Source organism: Varanus komodoensis, unplaced genomic scaffold (genome assembly GCF_004798865.1).
Source record: "Varanus komodoensis strain SLA01 unplaced genomic scaffold, ASM479886v1 scaffold12, whole genome shotgun sequence".
Lineage (NCBI taxonomy): Eukaryota > Metazoa > Chordata > Lepidosauria > Squamata > Varanidae > Varanus > Varanus komodoensis.
The window spans coordinates 18,925,967-18,939,327 of NW_025335349.1; the positions used below are offsets into that span (position 1 = coordinate 18,925,967).

General features: G+C 39.1%; 1 protein-coding gene across 1 annotated transcript in view; it reads right to left on the reverse strand.

Moving 5' to 3' along the window:
• The window catches only part of CSMD3 (CUB and Sushi multiple domains 3), a 650,552-nt gene that overhangs the window by 27,124 nt on the left and 610,067 nt on the right, over positions 1–13,361 (reverse strand). The window contains exons 64-66 of the mRNA XM_044421466.1: positions 10,570–10,681; positions 8,011–8,190; positions 2,333–2,398 (exon numbers count right to left, since the gene is read on the reverse strand). Coding sequence (XP_044277401.1) covers positions 2,333–2,398; positions 8,011–8,190; positions 10,570–10,681 — 358 coding nt within the window. The remainder of the gene's footprint in view (positions 1–2,332; positions 2,399–8,010; positions 8,191–10,569; positions 10,682–13,361) is intronic.

Sequence of the window (13,361 nt, forward strand, 5' to 3'; positions counted from 1 at the left end):
CAGGAAAGAGTGCTTAGGACTGCAAAAAGGAATTCTTGAAAAAAAAATCTTTGTAAATATCACACCCTGTCTGATTTGCAGCTCCCAGATTAATGACAAATTAATCTATACAACAGCCTTGTTCTTCCTGAACATTTCAACAGAGTTCTCAGCTCAAAAGTCAATCAATGAACCTATGTTCAAAAATGCTTATTTAGAGAAGAAAAATGGAAATATGTAGTGTCAGAGAAAATACATTTTGCATGCATACTTAAGTACATATTACATATGGATGTTTTTAAAAACAGACATGCAAAAATAGAACTATTTTATGGGTGACTAGAGGTGGGCTTGGACTGGGAATAGAATGATTTGCACATCCTGATTACAGCTAAGACAGAGGCTGAAAGGCTAAAAGACAAACTATTTTTTAGCATAAAGGGGAAAAAAGTGATAAAGAAAAAATATGCTGCCAGTTTTGAAATACCTGTAAGAAGGTCCAACTCCTGCTCTCCATAATGCCTAAAGATATGAGGCAAAGCCAATTGGCTTCTCAGCAAGTGTACTTAAGAGAAAATAACCACTCATGCAATGCTTCACAAATGACCATTTCTGTCTGTATATTTTAACTCTGAGGGAAAGCATCCCAGTCCCAGTTGGGTTGTACTCAGGCACAACCAGTTACGCATACCAATTGAACTTCTATCCACATCAATCAGCTGTTCCAGTGAAGCCCAGAGGAGCATCTCAATGTAGATGTGAATTTATATCCAGATGAACATCTGCATAGACTTGATGTATGCAGGACTGTTTCTGCATACATATCCATCTTGCCAAATATGTGGAACAACCTTAAGATTATGACCCTTGGGAAGGCAGATGCTAGTCTTTCTTCATCAAATGCTTCTTTTTTTTAACAAGAAGCTTTGTAAAATCATCCCCTCCCCCTAAAGGAAACTTTGTCTTTAGAATCCATATACTGCATACCTTATGCTTCTGTTTTATAGCCTCATATAATTGCACATCATGTCCCAGAAACATGCAAACAAGTCCATATGGAAAAAATCTCTGAAACAGCAGTGTGAATTTGATCTCTGTAGTCCAGAATTTGCAAATGTGTGCTGTATGACCACTTTTGACAACAATTGACAGTGAAGCTGCTTTCACAACAAAGGAAGAAATACATAGAATAATACATTGTTTGAATTCTGCATCAAAAACTTTGCATGAAAAGACATGAAACAAAAAAAATAATGGTGATAAACAATTACTTCCAGAAATCAATATCCTGTTGTTGTTTACAGAGGGAAACTGTGGTGCAGTGGCTTAATGAAGCTGAAATTGTTGATCAGAAATGGTCAGCACTCCAGCGGTTCAAGCCCAGCCTTGTGGGATGGAGTGATCTCCCATCCTCTTCCCCTAGCTTCCACCTACCTAGTAGTTCAAAAGCATACCATCTGTGAGTAGATAAATAGGAACCACCATCCTTCAGTGGGAAACCTACCAGCTTCGTTCGCAATGAAAGCAAGCACTGGTGCTGGATCTGCTGGGATACACTTGGTGAAGGATTGGTGGAGCAAAGCCCTGAATGTATTGGCTTCAACAAGAACATCACTGGGCAACTGGTGCTAAGCTAGTTCACCCCCACCCCCCACCCCGGTCATGGTGCACCGACGCATTAACAAACTAGCAACTTCAGGCACCAGAACATCTGTGTGTAAACACTGTAGACTCCCTCGCAATATATGCCATATGCTGAAAAAGTAAATAAATAAATATTATTTACAGAGTGGATTTGGCAGCAAGATACATTGAGGTAAAACACCAAGAAACTCAATTCTTGTTTTGCCCATGGAATATTAGCAAAGCTGTGCAACTTCTGTTATCAGTGGAATGTGTGCATATTACTTCTGAGCTCTTTTCTCATGATTACTCTTCATCTGGTTAACATGCCCTGAGGTTGCACTCCTACACTGACTTCCTTGGAAGTAAGCTTCATTCAAGTCAATTGCACCTACTGGGACATAGGAAGCTGACACATACTGACTCAGGCTGTTAACCCATGTAGCCCAGGAATGTCCACTTTACTTCCTTGTCCTAGTGGGAGAAGTCAGGTACTGACCTGGGAACCTTTGTATGCAAACATGTGCTTTACCTCTGCATCCTTCCTCATTTGAAGCCCTCTAGATATTTTCCATCACAATTGCCAACACCTATAACTATTGGACATGATAGCTGGGCTGATAACATCAGGAGGGTTGCAAGTTGAAGAAGGGTGACATCTAAGATTGTTCTGAAATTATTTGAAAGCTGCTAGTTGGATAAAACATTTTTTAAAAATAGTAATACTCACCATTTAATTTAGGACTTGGTGTTCCCAAAGCTGGCCTAGGGTCTTTCACCAATATTTTGGAACCAGCTGTTGATACAATAAAAGTGTATCTCTTATGTAAAACACAGTCATATAAATTACATTATTCAGACGTTGTAGCAGCTCCCCTTGCCATCAAATATTAAAGACATAATTGGATGCAAGCATCTAACCACAATCAGTATAATAAAAATCAGCTGGACATTTGCCATTTGTCTACATTGGAAACAGATAGACATCTAAAGCACAAATGTGGTACAAACTGATTTGAATTGAAATCCATCCCTCATAGCATTACACATTTGTGGAACAGTGTGTACTATGCTATCCTGACTGTAGGAATGATAACATCAGAATCCCTAGTCATTTTTTAAAATCAGGATTACTTACACACACTGTCTTTATTTTGAAACAAATATAAGCAATATATGGATTTCAACATCAGTCTGGTATCATAACTTCCTCAATTACATGTTGCACTTTTCTGAAGTTTCTGAGATTTCATGTATCCACAGAATTCTGTTTTACTGGTCTCTTTGAGGTATTCCATGTCCCTCTACAGGTTTACCATTGGTTAAAGATTGTGCTGCAGACAGTCCCACGGAATTAGTGAATTGTAAACCTTCATTTAGATGCTTGGCAATGTCCAGACAATTGCCCATGAATATATATGGGGCTGCCAGTGCATCTGTGTGGAAAAATCAATCAGATGAATTAGTGTCTCTATATGGAGATTCTACATAGAGATTCTATTTTTCAACTGACTGCCATTACTTGAAAAAGCATTTGTGCATTTGCTCAAATTTCAGCGGCTGTATGTATTGAGGTACAGGCACTGGTCATGTAACTGATGCATCTGCACAACGTCCGGTGCTATGGTCCTACTGCCAGACTCCTTACTTTCCACCTGGGGAAGGACCTTTCCTGTGGGAGTGCCTTGGCTATGGTACCTGCTTCCCAGAGAGATGTGCCTGGTTCTGATGCTTTACTTATTCTAGCACCAGCCCAGAGCCTTTTTATTCACCCACTATTTTAAGGGTTGATTGTTTGATCATATAATGGAATCATATTATTGTATGTTTTCTATGTATTGGATTTGTATTTTGTTGTATGGAAGCTGTCTTGAGATCCATTTTGGATAAAGATGGGATAGACATGTCTTCAAATTAATAACCCTAACACTATGGTAACCTCCAATGGATCAATATCACCACTCTCTGTCCCCTTCAAAGCTTTTTTTAAATTGGGTATGTGTGGGAGGGGGACCTTGAACACCATTAGGATGCCAGGCTCGTCTCTGTGATCCAGTCCCTCAAGCAGATCCTCTGTTGATGAGCAGCTGGAGAACAAGAGAGTTGTTTTCTGGCCCCACCCAACCTTTTCCCCACACAAACCTTTCCCATTTCCTCTTGCCCTTCATCCCTATCTTCAGGCCTCTCTAACCTGGTCATTTATTTTCTCTATTCCAGTTCCTTGCCATTTCTCTCCTTTCCTCATCCCAAGCTTTCTTCTCTCTGTCCATTTTCACCTGTTTTCATAATGTGCCATTATCTCCAAATTATAGTACCTGAAGGAGTGCTTACATCCATATATGCCTGCCCACCCCTTGAGATCAGCGGGAGAGGCCCTTCTCCGGGAACCCTCCATGAAGGAAATTAGGAGGGTAAGTACTCGGAGGAGGGCTTTCTCTGCGGTGGAGCCCAATCTATGGAATGCGCTCCCCAGAGAGGTCCGCCTAGCACCGTCGTTATTTGTTTTTCAACGCCAGGTGAAGACCTTTTTATTCAAATGTTATTTTAATTGTTAATATTATTTATTCATTTTATACTTTGGCCAGGGCGACTTAATTTATATTGTTCTATTGAATTCTATTTATTTATGTTTGTGAGCCGCCCCGAGGCTTCGGCAAATGGAGTGGCATAGAAGTCCCCTAAATAAATAAATAAATAAATAATAGTACCCTATAAGTGAATGTCTTCAAGAATGTCCTGCCCTTGACAGCCCTCCTCAGTTCTTGTAAATTCAAGGCTGTGGCTTCCTTTATGTCATCAACCCATCCCATTTCTGGTGTTCCTTCTGTTCTGCCTTCAGCTTCCCTTTAAATGATTGCCCTCTCCAATGAGATTGGATTCTCATGATGTGCTAGAAAGATGGCAGCTGCACTTTTCTCATTTTTCCTAATGGGGAAAGTTATAGCTTGATTTGATCTGGGAACCACATGTTTGATTCTATGTCCCTCCAGAGTATTTGCAAAGCTCTCCACAGTATCATTTTTTTTTCTTGAATGCATCAGTTTTCTTCCTGTTAGCTTTCTTCACCGCCAGCTTTCAGAAACATGCATAGTGACTGGAAATACAATGGTGTGGATGGCCTTGGTCTCCAGTGAAATTTTCTTACATTTGATTATCTTTTCTAGTTCCTTAGTTGCTCCTCTTCTAAGTCTCACCCTTCTTCAAATTTCTTGGCTGTAGTCTCCCTTTGAACTGATGACTGTGCTGAGGTATGTGAAATTTCAATTTCTTTATTATTGATAGCCACGCTCTATCATTCTTCTGTAGTCATGCGTTTTTCTTTTGTAATATTCAGCTGCAGTCCTGCAGTCCTGCTTCTGCACTTTCTTCATTCACTTTCTCTACTCTTGAGTGTTTTCTGTCTTCTACCCCTTGCCTTGCAGTTTCCTCACCATTGCTTACCTCTTTAGCTCCTGTTCTCCCATTCCTAGCATGCAGCCTTGACTTTTCTTTAGCCCTCTGCCTTGCTATTTCCTTCTTCCTTTCCACCTTTTGCCTCACTGCCGTTCTCCCCACCTCTTTATCTCACTGTTTCTTCCTCTACCAAGCTCTAGTCTTGCTCTTTCTCTGTGCTTTGCCTTGTGATTTTCTACTTCTCACCAGCCCTCAGCTTCACTGGTCCTATCAACACCATATCTTTTGATCATCTAGGGCCCCACAACAGCCATTGTATAAATAGCTATATAGTCCATGGGAAACATTTCCTGATGTTTCCTGCAACATTTTTTTTCAAATTCCCAGATGTGCCAAGGATCCCAAAAGCTTCAGGATCCCTGACCCAAATGAAATTATAAAATTTAATTGAATCCTGTATAGTAAAGAACATTTAAATGCCTGAACAAAATGCCTAAGTCAATACACCAGACCAGAAGCCTTCCAGGAACTTTGTGGACTCTTACAGGTGGTCCTGTGGGAACACAAAGCTGTAGAAGGGATATATGTATTCAGGTTAGGTAGGATTAACAGCTGCTGAAAATATCACCTTTTATGGACCAGAGTAACACTCTCTTGTATATAGCAGGGCTGTACAAGTTTCAGGAATAGAATGAAATGAATCTCTGATATGAAAAAGAAGCCCATGTACTAAGGACAGGCCAACTTTACAGCTGCCACATGTATCCTTATTACTGTGTTCTCTTTTGAAACTTGGATCGCTATAAGACAGATGAAAGCAACATAATTCTTTATTCCTTCAAAATCGCCAGAGCAGTCATTCTTCTGTGAAAACTATTTCCATCAGCAACAACAAGGGATGAAGAACACACTGCTTTTTCTCTCCTAATGACCTTTCCATCTAAAAGTAACAAGCTTTTTCAGGTTTTCAGTGTGTATCAATAAGATCAAAAAATCACTGCTGGTTTGTGCTAGCACATACTTTTAAAAAGCTGGCCTCCATTATATCGTCTTGCACTAGTGAATGGACAGGAGGCCTCTGTCTTTCCCCATCTGCTTCCCAAATAATTTATTTAGCCATGCCAAATGTTACAAGACAACATGCAGTCAAATTTTGGGTAGTGGAGAATAGCAGAGGAGCAAAAGAGAAGGAAGCATTAAGCAAAAATACTTCCAGTTTACTCTAGTTCCTCATTTTAAAGGATATGTCACCTCTAGAGTTTGTATGCTTTTTACATTTAAGAAAAAAAGGCTTTTGTACCAATATTCCACCCATTTTTCAACCACATTTATGCAATATGAAATAAATCCATTTTCTTATGAATCACTGAACAGCTTGTGAAATTCTCATGAGTGTGGTGTGTATTTCTCATTCCTGCCTTAACCCTAAAGGGTATGTGGGTGTGATGAGTGTGTGTGTGTGTGGGTGGGCATGTGTGCATATTTCATCATACAGTCTGCCAATTCACTGGCTTCCATTAAAACACAGATGAAAACCTGAGAAGACTCCTCCTCCCATGTGGGTTTTTCAGATCAGGAAGCACCAGCAGTCATATTAATAGAGAAATATATAATAGAAAGGAGAGAAGGTCAGGGGAAACTCAGTATCCTCAACATTCTTATACTGATAAGATAAGCTCAAAATTATCAGGAACAAGTTAAAAGCCATTTAAAGTTTAAAGTCCCCTCAGGATAAAGCAGAAAAACAGAAGCACCTTTTACAAGAGAAGAGGAAACTGGAGGACAAATTCTAAATCTCTGAAAATTGTGGGCAAGAATTTTCAATGAGAACTAGCCTTCCCTAGGAAATAAGCTGTTGAACTTGGAGCCCAAGGGTGAAATTTTTGCTGCTCCATGATGCTCACCACATAGGTTGTCAATCAATGCTTCTCAGTCAAATTTACTATACCTTACCAAGTTGCTAGAAAGATAAATTCTGGGATGCTGAATATGCGGCACAAAATGAGCTATTTGGAATGGCAGAATCCAAATATAACCATGATAGTGGATATTGTGTCTAAAATTACTGGGGAAGGGTAGGTTTTTATTCTATGTAAACTACAATGGTAAAATACATGGCTAGTTCTGGGGCTACAACTCAGAGATAAGACCTGGTTGCATTCTACTTAGTTTTGTTAATGAATTCTGCAAGTGCAACTTGTAAGTGCTTTCTGAAGGTTCAGAGAGAAGGGCCCCGTGAAGAGACATAAATATGCAGTGACAAACCTCCCTCACGCACTTTTCTCTTTCTGACATGGACATATAGAAACAGATGGCTAACACAACTCACTCATACAAATATCTTATTATAATGGAAGAATAGACACTGTCTGGCTTATCACAGGATGTTTTGAGCTGTTCTTTACACCTATGCATAGTATATACCAGGTAGTGGCTATCTGGTGACTTCCAGATGTTTTGAACAACAACTATAAACTCCAGACCACATCACCAGTGCTCAGGGTTTACGGGAGATGTACTCCAGAATATCCAAAGGATACCAGTTTACTTATTCTGGGTGCATAAACACCATGTACATCCAGTAAACTAAGATAATAGATTTGAAATGCAATCAATAAAATTTGGTAGAAGGGTAGCTTGTTACTGAACAAATTTGTGTTTCATTTTTTTAAAGAGGTGTCAAACCCATGACAGCTCCTCCAAAGCACTCCTTGGGCACTTCAGAGGAACTATCACTGCCTGTCATTTTGCAAAAGGGAATCTCCATTTTTATTTATGTATCTATGTATTAAATACATGCATAGTCTAAAAGAGGGGAAAGCTGTAGCAAGCCCTGAAAGGCTGGAGATTCTGGTACAGAGAGGAAACAAGGTGGTTTCAGCCACAGGGTCTTCTAGGATTCAGTCTAGAAGAGGAAGCAGACAACCCACAGTGTGTCTGATCCCAATAAGGTCTGGGACTACTATACTATCCGGTTCTGCTCTATAGAAGCAAACAGGAGATGCAAGACATTACCTTCACAGACAGGTACTTTCCCTGTCCAAGTGCCATCCGATCTGCAGACTCTGTGCTCTGATCCTCCTGCTAGGAAAAACCCTGGCTGGCAGGTGTATATCAGTGTATATCCAAGGGAGGGAAGATCCATTCCTGCAACATTGGTGTGAGCAGGAGATTCTGGCTGTTTACAGCTGTGAGCTAAAAAGAAAGCCACAATTTATCTTGTATTTGACAAAATTCACAATGCTATTACACTGAAATTATAATTATGGTAACTCCTTGAATTATAGGTAAGCAGGAGGAGGGTCAGTAACTAAATCTACAACTTTACACCTGACTCTGCAATTTAGGAAAAATCCCATGGAAGTACAACAGCTAATGTGGCTGACAAAAATAAAGGGAGATAATTTTATTTTTTTAAGTTCAAAACAACCTTGTACAGTTAAGTGTTTTGAATATGGGCTAATATGCAATCTTTTATTGCAAGATCAAATGTATATCCTTGCAATTATCTCTTCTTTTTACTCGAGGATACTTTGGCATATAGTGTTGTTGTGAAGTACACACATAGAACAGTTGTCCTAACTGCAGAAATGTAGTAGACAAATGTATTTTGCTGTAAATGTTCATGCAAAATGCTTATACAAGTACCGGCATTTAGAAAAGCATCCAATTAAATTAATCCTGGATTAAATTAAGATGGGTAAATTTGCTAATGATTTCAACTGCCCTGTTCTTTTTAAAAAGAAATCACCATCTCAATAGTCTATGTTTAACTTTTATGGCATTTAGGAAAGGGCACATCTTCTTTTGTTTCATTTGGGAGTTTCTCTACCTGAAAAGCAAGATGCCTGCCCTGTGTGAAGAGATGCAATCTGTGTGTGTTTGTTTGTTTATTAAAAGGTTTTGTATGTTGTCCTATTATACAAGATCTCAAGGTGGCTTACAATATTTAAAACAATTAAAAGCAACAATTTCAATGAATAATAGAACAGAACAGAACAATCAATCACAAAACAGAGTGACTAAACTTAAAAGCTGTTAAATTTTAAAGTACTGTTTAAATAAAAAAGTTTTGGCCTGGTGCTGAAAAGAGTATAAACTTGGTGCTAGGCATATTTCTCTGGTTAGTACATTCCAGAGTTTGGGTGCCACAGCAGAGAAGGCTGTACTCTGAATTGATGGCCTTTTTACCTCTCTTAGAGAGGGTTCCCAGAGCAGGGCTTCTCCCATAGATCTTAACGGGTGTGAGGGCATATAAGGAAGGAGACGTTCCTTCAGGTATCCTGGTCCCAAGCCTTTTAGGGCTTTATAGGTCAAAACCAGCACCTTGAATTGGGCCCGGACTTCAACTGGAAGCCAGTGGAGCTGGTAGAGGACCTCTGGTACAGTATGCTGGTAGAGTCGCATTCTCTTAAAATGAGTCAGGGAAATTGGAAAAGGGCTGATAGAGAATTGGGATCACTGGTAGTCTTATGAAAGGATCTGTGTTTAGAGCTGCATTTAGAACCCAGACCAAGAGTCATCTTCTGATGGGAGACCTGGAAACAAAAGCTTGAGGCTCAGCTGTGAGATGGTGGCAAGCAGCAGAGCTCAGCACCTGAAGGAGCTTCCATGAGGATCCCAAGAACCAGAGGCATCAGAAGGGGCTACAGGCAGAGGCAGGCTGCCACAGAGCATCTGTTCCTAGTTGCAAGGGTTTGGCTGGAGGAAATTTAGCAGAATTGGATCATGGGGGTGAAGCTAATTAAAGAGAGGTCTCTCGCAAGGATATTTAATTTTAGTATGTTGAAGCATTCCCATTCAGTAATTTGAATACTATATTCCTTAGTAAACCTCTCGATTTAATAGCTGGTTCCTGTATCATGTGCATGCTTCTTATAACAATCTTCTGGCAGACTTTAAAGTTGTCTAAGAACATTGATGTCAATATGAAAGTGTTGACAAGGGGAAATCTGAGTAATTGTGGCAGGATGTTTCATAGGCCTTGGTCCATGAAATATCACCATTGATAAAATTAAGGGAATCCATACATGGAATTATTTTTCCACATCATGAAAAAAAAAAAGTGCAGAAGTGGATGATGCTGTTTCATACTGTTTTGGGGACAGGTAAGGGGACTTACCATGGACTAAGAGAGAAGTTCTCCTTTCCCACTTAGAAGCCACCAATCCTGAGAAAGCACTGCTGCTTTCATTACTGCCACTTTGGGAAGAATGGTACCAATAGTGGTCATTGGAGCTCCATTCTTATCCTTGTAAGGCCAAGACTTCTGGCAAAGTGAGCAGCTTTTATATGGTGGAACGAAAAAAGGAATGGGGAAAAATCCCTTTCCCCACCACATGAGAGGAAGAGGAGAGCCACCAAAGGAGACCTCAGAGAAAGATCTAAAGGTTTGGGCAGGTACCATGACATCTTCCACCCTATTAATAATATGAAAAGGGAGTTGGATATTTGTCACCCATATTACAACCATAATCATTGCATGAGTCACCAGAAGTGATTGGCAAAACCCCCACTGATGCCCACTGCCAGGGGGCTTGCTTTGTATCATGTTCCTCTCTCCCCATGACTTACGTATGCATTCTGGCTGAATCCCACTCCAGGTAAGATCAGGAAGGCAAGTACGAGTTGTAGAGCCTTGAAGAAGATACCCTTTTCTGCAGTGAAACTGTACAACATTTCCTACCTGTTGAAACATAGGATACAAAGTGAACCAGTCAATGACAAATAACCACATGCAGAGAGAGAAAAATGGGATAATCTTTTCAGATCTAATTCCCATAACAGCTGTATTGATGTTTGTTGTACAGTTTGTTTCTGTTTGCTTTTTAAATAGTAATTGCTACAAAATGTGTTGCTGTGAACTGCAAGGATATTTCAGTAGGTTGATGCAAAAATTTTCAGTTAACAATTCACAACTTTAAACCTATATAAAGCTAATGGGAGGTGAAGTATGGAGCTCTTCTTTTAGTACAGCTTGAAATCCATAGCCCTGCACCTACTTTCTTTTTTAAATGACATGATCATTAATGGTGCGTTAAGTGTCACATCTGCTTTGGCTATGATAAAGATTGTAGAACAAACCTAAAGTACATGCCATTGTCTTTTGAACTACCTCATATTGGTTGAACTGAACATTTGGGAAAGATAGAAGTCAGAAGGTTTCCTCAGATATTTCAAAACCAATTTTGGCGAAAAAATGACAGTCACACGTAGTTATGTCAGAAAAATCTGCATCGCATTCAAACTTTGGATTTTTATGACTCTGACTTACAGATTCTGCAGCAGATCAGCTTTTGTGAAGTCATGTGGATTTCACTGGCTTTTGGGATTATCTTTAATTTTGTAGGGATTAGTGCAAGGATGGATCAGTGCAAAAGCACACTAGGATAATATGAATGTGTGAACTAACACATATGCCAGGTGGCACAAACGTGCATTTTCAGATGGGAGCAACATTCCTTCAATGAACAGAAACCACAAGACTAGACAATCCATGAAACACAGATGGAATGAATTTAATAAAATCCATGCTTCCTTGCCCCCATGTTAAATGAACATATGCTTTGCAAATTTAATCGTATAACATTTCAGTGCTGAGTCAATCCGGACCAATTTTTTATGTATTAGAAAAACATTAAAGTAGTTAAAATAACCTTAAATTAACCTTGGAAATTACACAATGGGACAAAGCAAATATATGTTCCTTCCTTGTTATTGCTCAGTGGTGGAGCACATGTTTTCTGTATGGAAAGCACCAGTTTCATTATCTGGCATCTCTAGACAGGGCTGGGAAAGACCCATGTGAAAAACGGGACGGATGTTGTCAGTCAATGTGGAAAACACTGAGGTAAATAGAACAGTGATCTAGCTCAGTACACAGCCTCAGTCTATGTTAATTCACACTTTACAAACCACAAGGGTGTTTTTTCACCTTGCAGAAATATTTCCTAAGAGCCAGTTTTGGTACCAATTATAGGTATCAATTATATCTACTTTTGATATTATTCACTACATATGAATTCCTCCCACCTCTGACTCAAGAAGCATCTTGTTTTCACAATGCACCAGAAATTGTCCAGTATTCCTTTTCTATGTATGAATACTATATGGAACACTGTGCATGTGTAGTTTGCTATAAGTTTCAGTTTATTTAAGTTAGTTTGCATCTTATCAATGTTACTAATAAAACAGTTGATAACTCCTTGAATGTAGTACTTTGATCATGCCTGGAAGCAAATAAGTAAAAACAGTGCATGGAAGGAACCTTGATGCAGTCATACATACATGCACATTAATTATTTTTCTGCAGGGCTTTGTTGATGGAAATATGCACACTGGTAACAGAAAGTCTGGATTAATTCCAGATACTTCCAATTGTGCATCTAATTTTAGAAATATTAATGAGCTCTATTCAGGTATGAAGCATACCTGATACCTAATTGACCAGAATACCCATGCCTATGTTGGAAACCCTACCTTACTTACATAGAAACAGCCCTCTTCAGACTTGGGTGGATCACCCATAAGCTAACATGTTGCACTGGCGTGACACTGTCAGAAGAGAGGACTTAGCCTCATTCACTCCCAGTGGCCCTGTGATACGTACATTCAGAACTGAATGTATGAATACAGGATACAGTTAAACAAAAATTCAAGAGGAGCAGCATAGAAAGATAAAGGAACAGATCTTTCTTTGCTATCAATGGTCTGCTTTGAACTTTTAAATACACAAAAAGTATGGATTTTCAAGTTGTTCCTCAACTGCATACTGAGTTAATATTCTTTTTTTTTATTTATACCCTACCTTTTTGCCAAAAATGGCACTCAAGGAAGCTGCAAAGTTTCATAAAACTGATTCAAAGGTAAAGCAAGGCTACTACAAGAATAATGGAGCTCTTTTTCTTTCTAAATTCACATTGTGCTTTGGGTCCCTTCAGGTTTAATATAAAGAGAGCTGCTGAATTTACACACATGCACACCCACAGAAAATAAATTGGAAAAAGAACAGAACTTAAAAATCTTGCATATATGACAGATTGCTCTAAATAAATCCCAGTTATTTCAGTTCAGTACCATGCTCTGTAATGGCTTATGGTCAGTGCACTATAAACAATTTCCTATGTTACAGCAATATCTCTGGACAAATATTTCAAGCCAACAGTTCATTTAAGGGAAGCAATTTGTTCTTGAAGCTTGCAGATGAAGTTGGTAAAAACTGACATCCAAATATATTTTGTCTGTGTAAAATCTGTGTAGCTGTTCAAGAAAGATCTATGATATAACAAAGCACTGGACAGGTTGGCAAAGATATTAAATGCACAGAATCATTGGACATGTTCTGTTATGGTTACATTTATAGATCA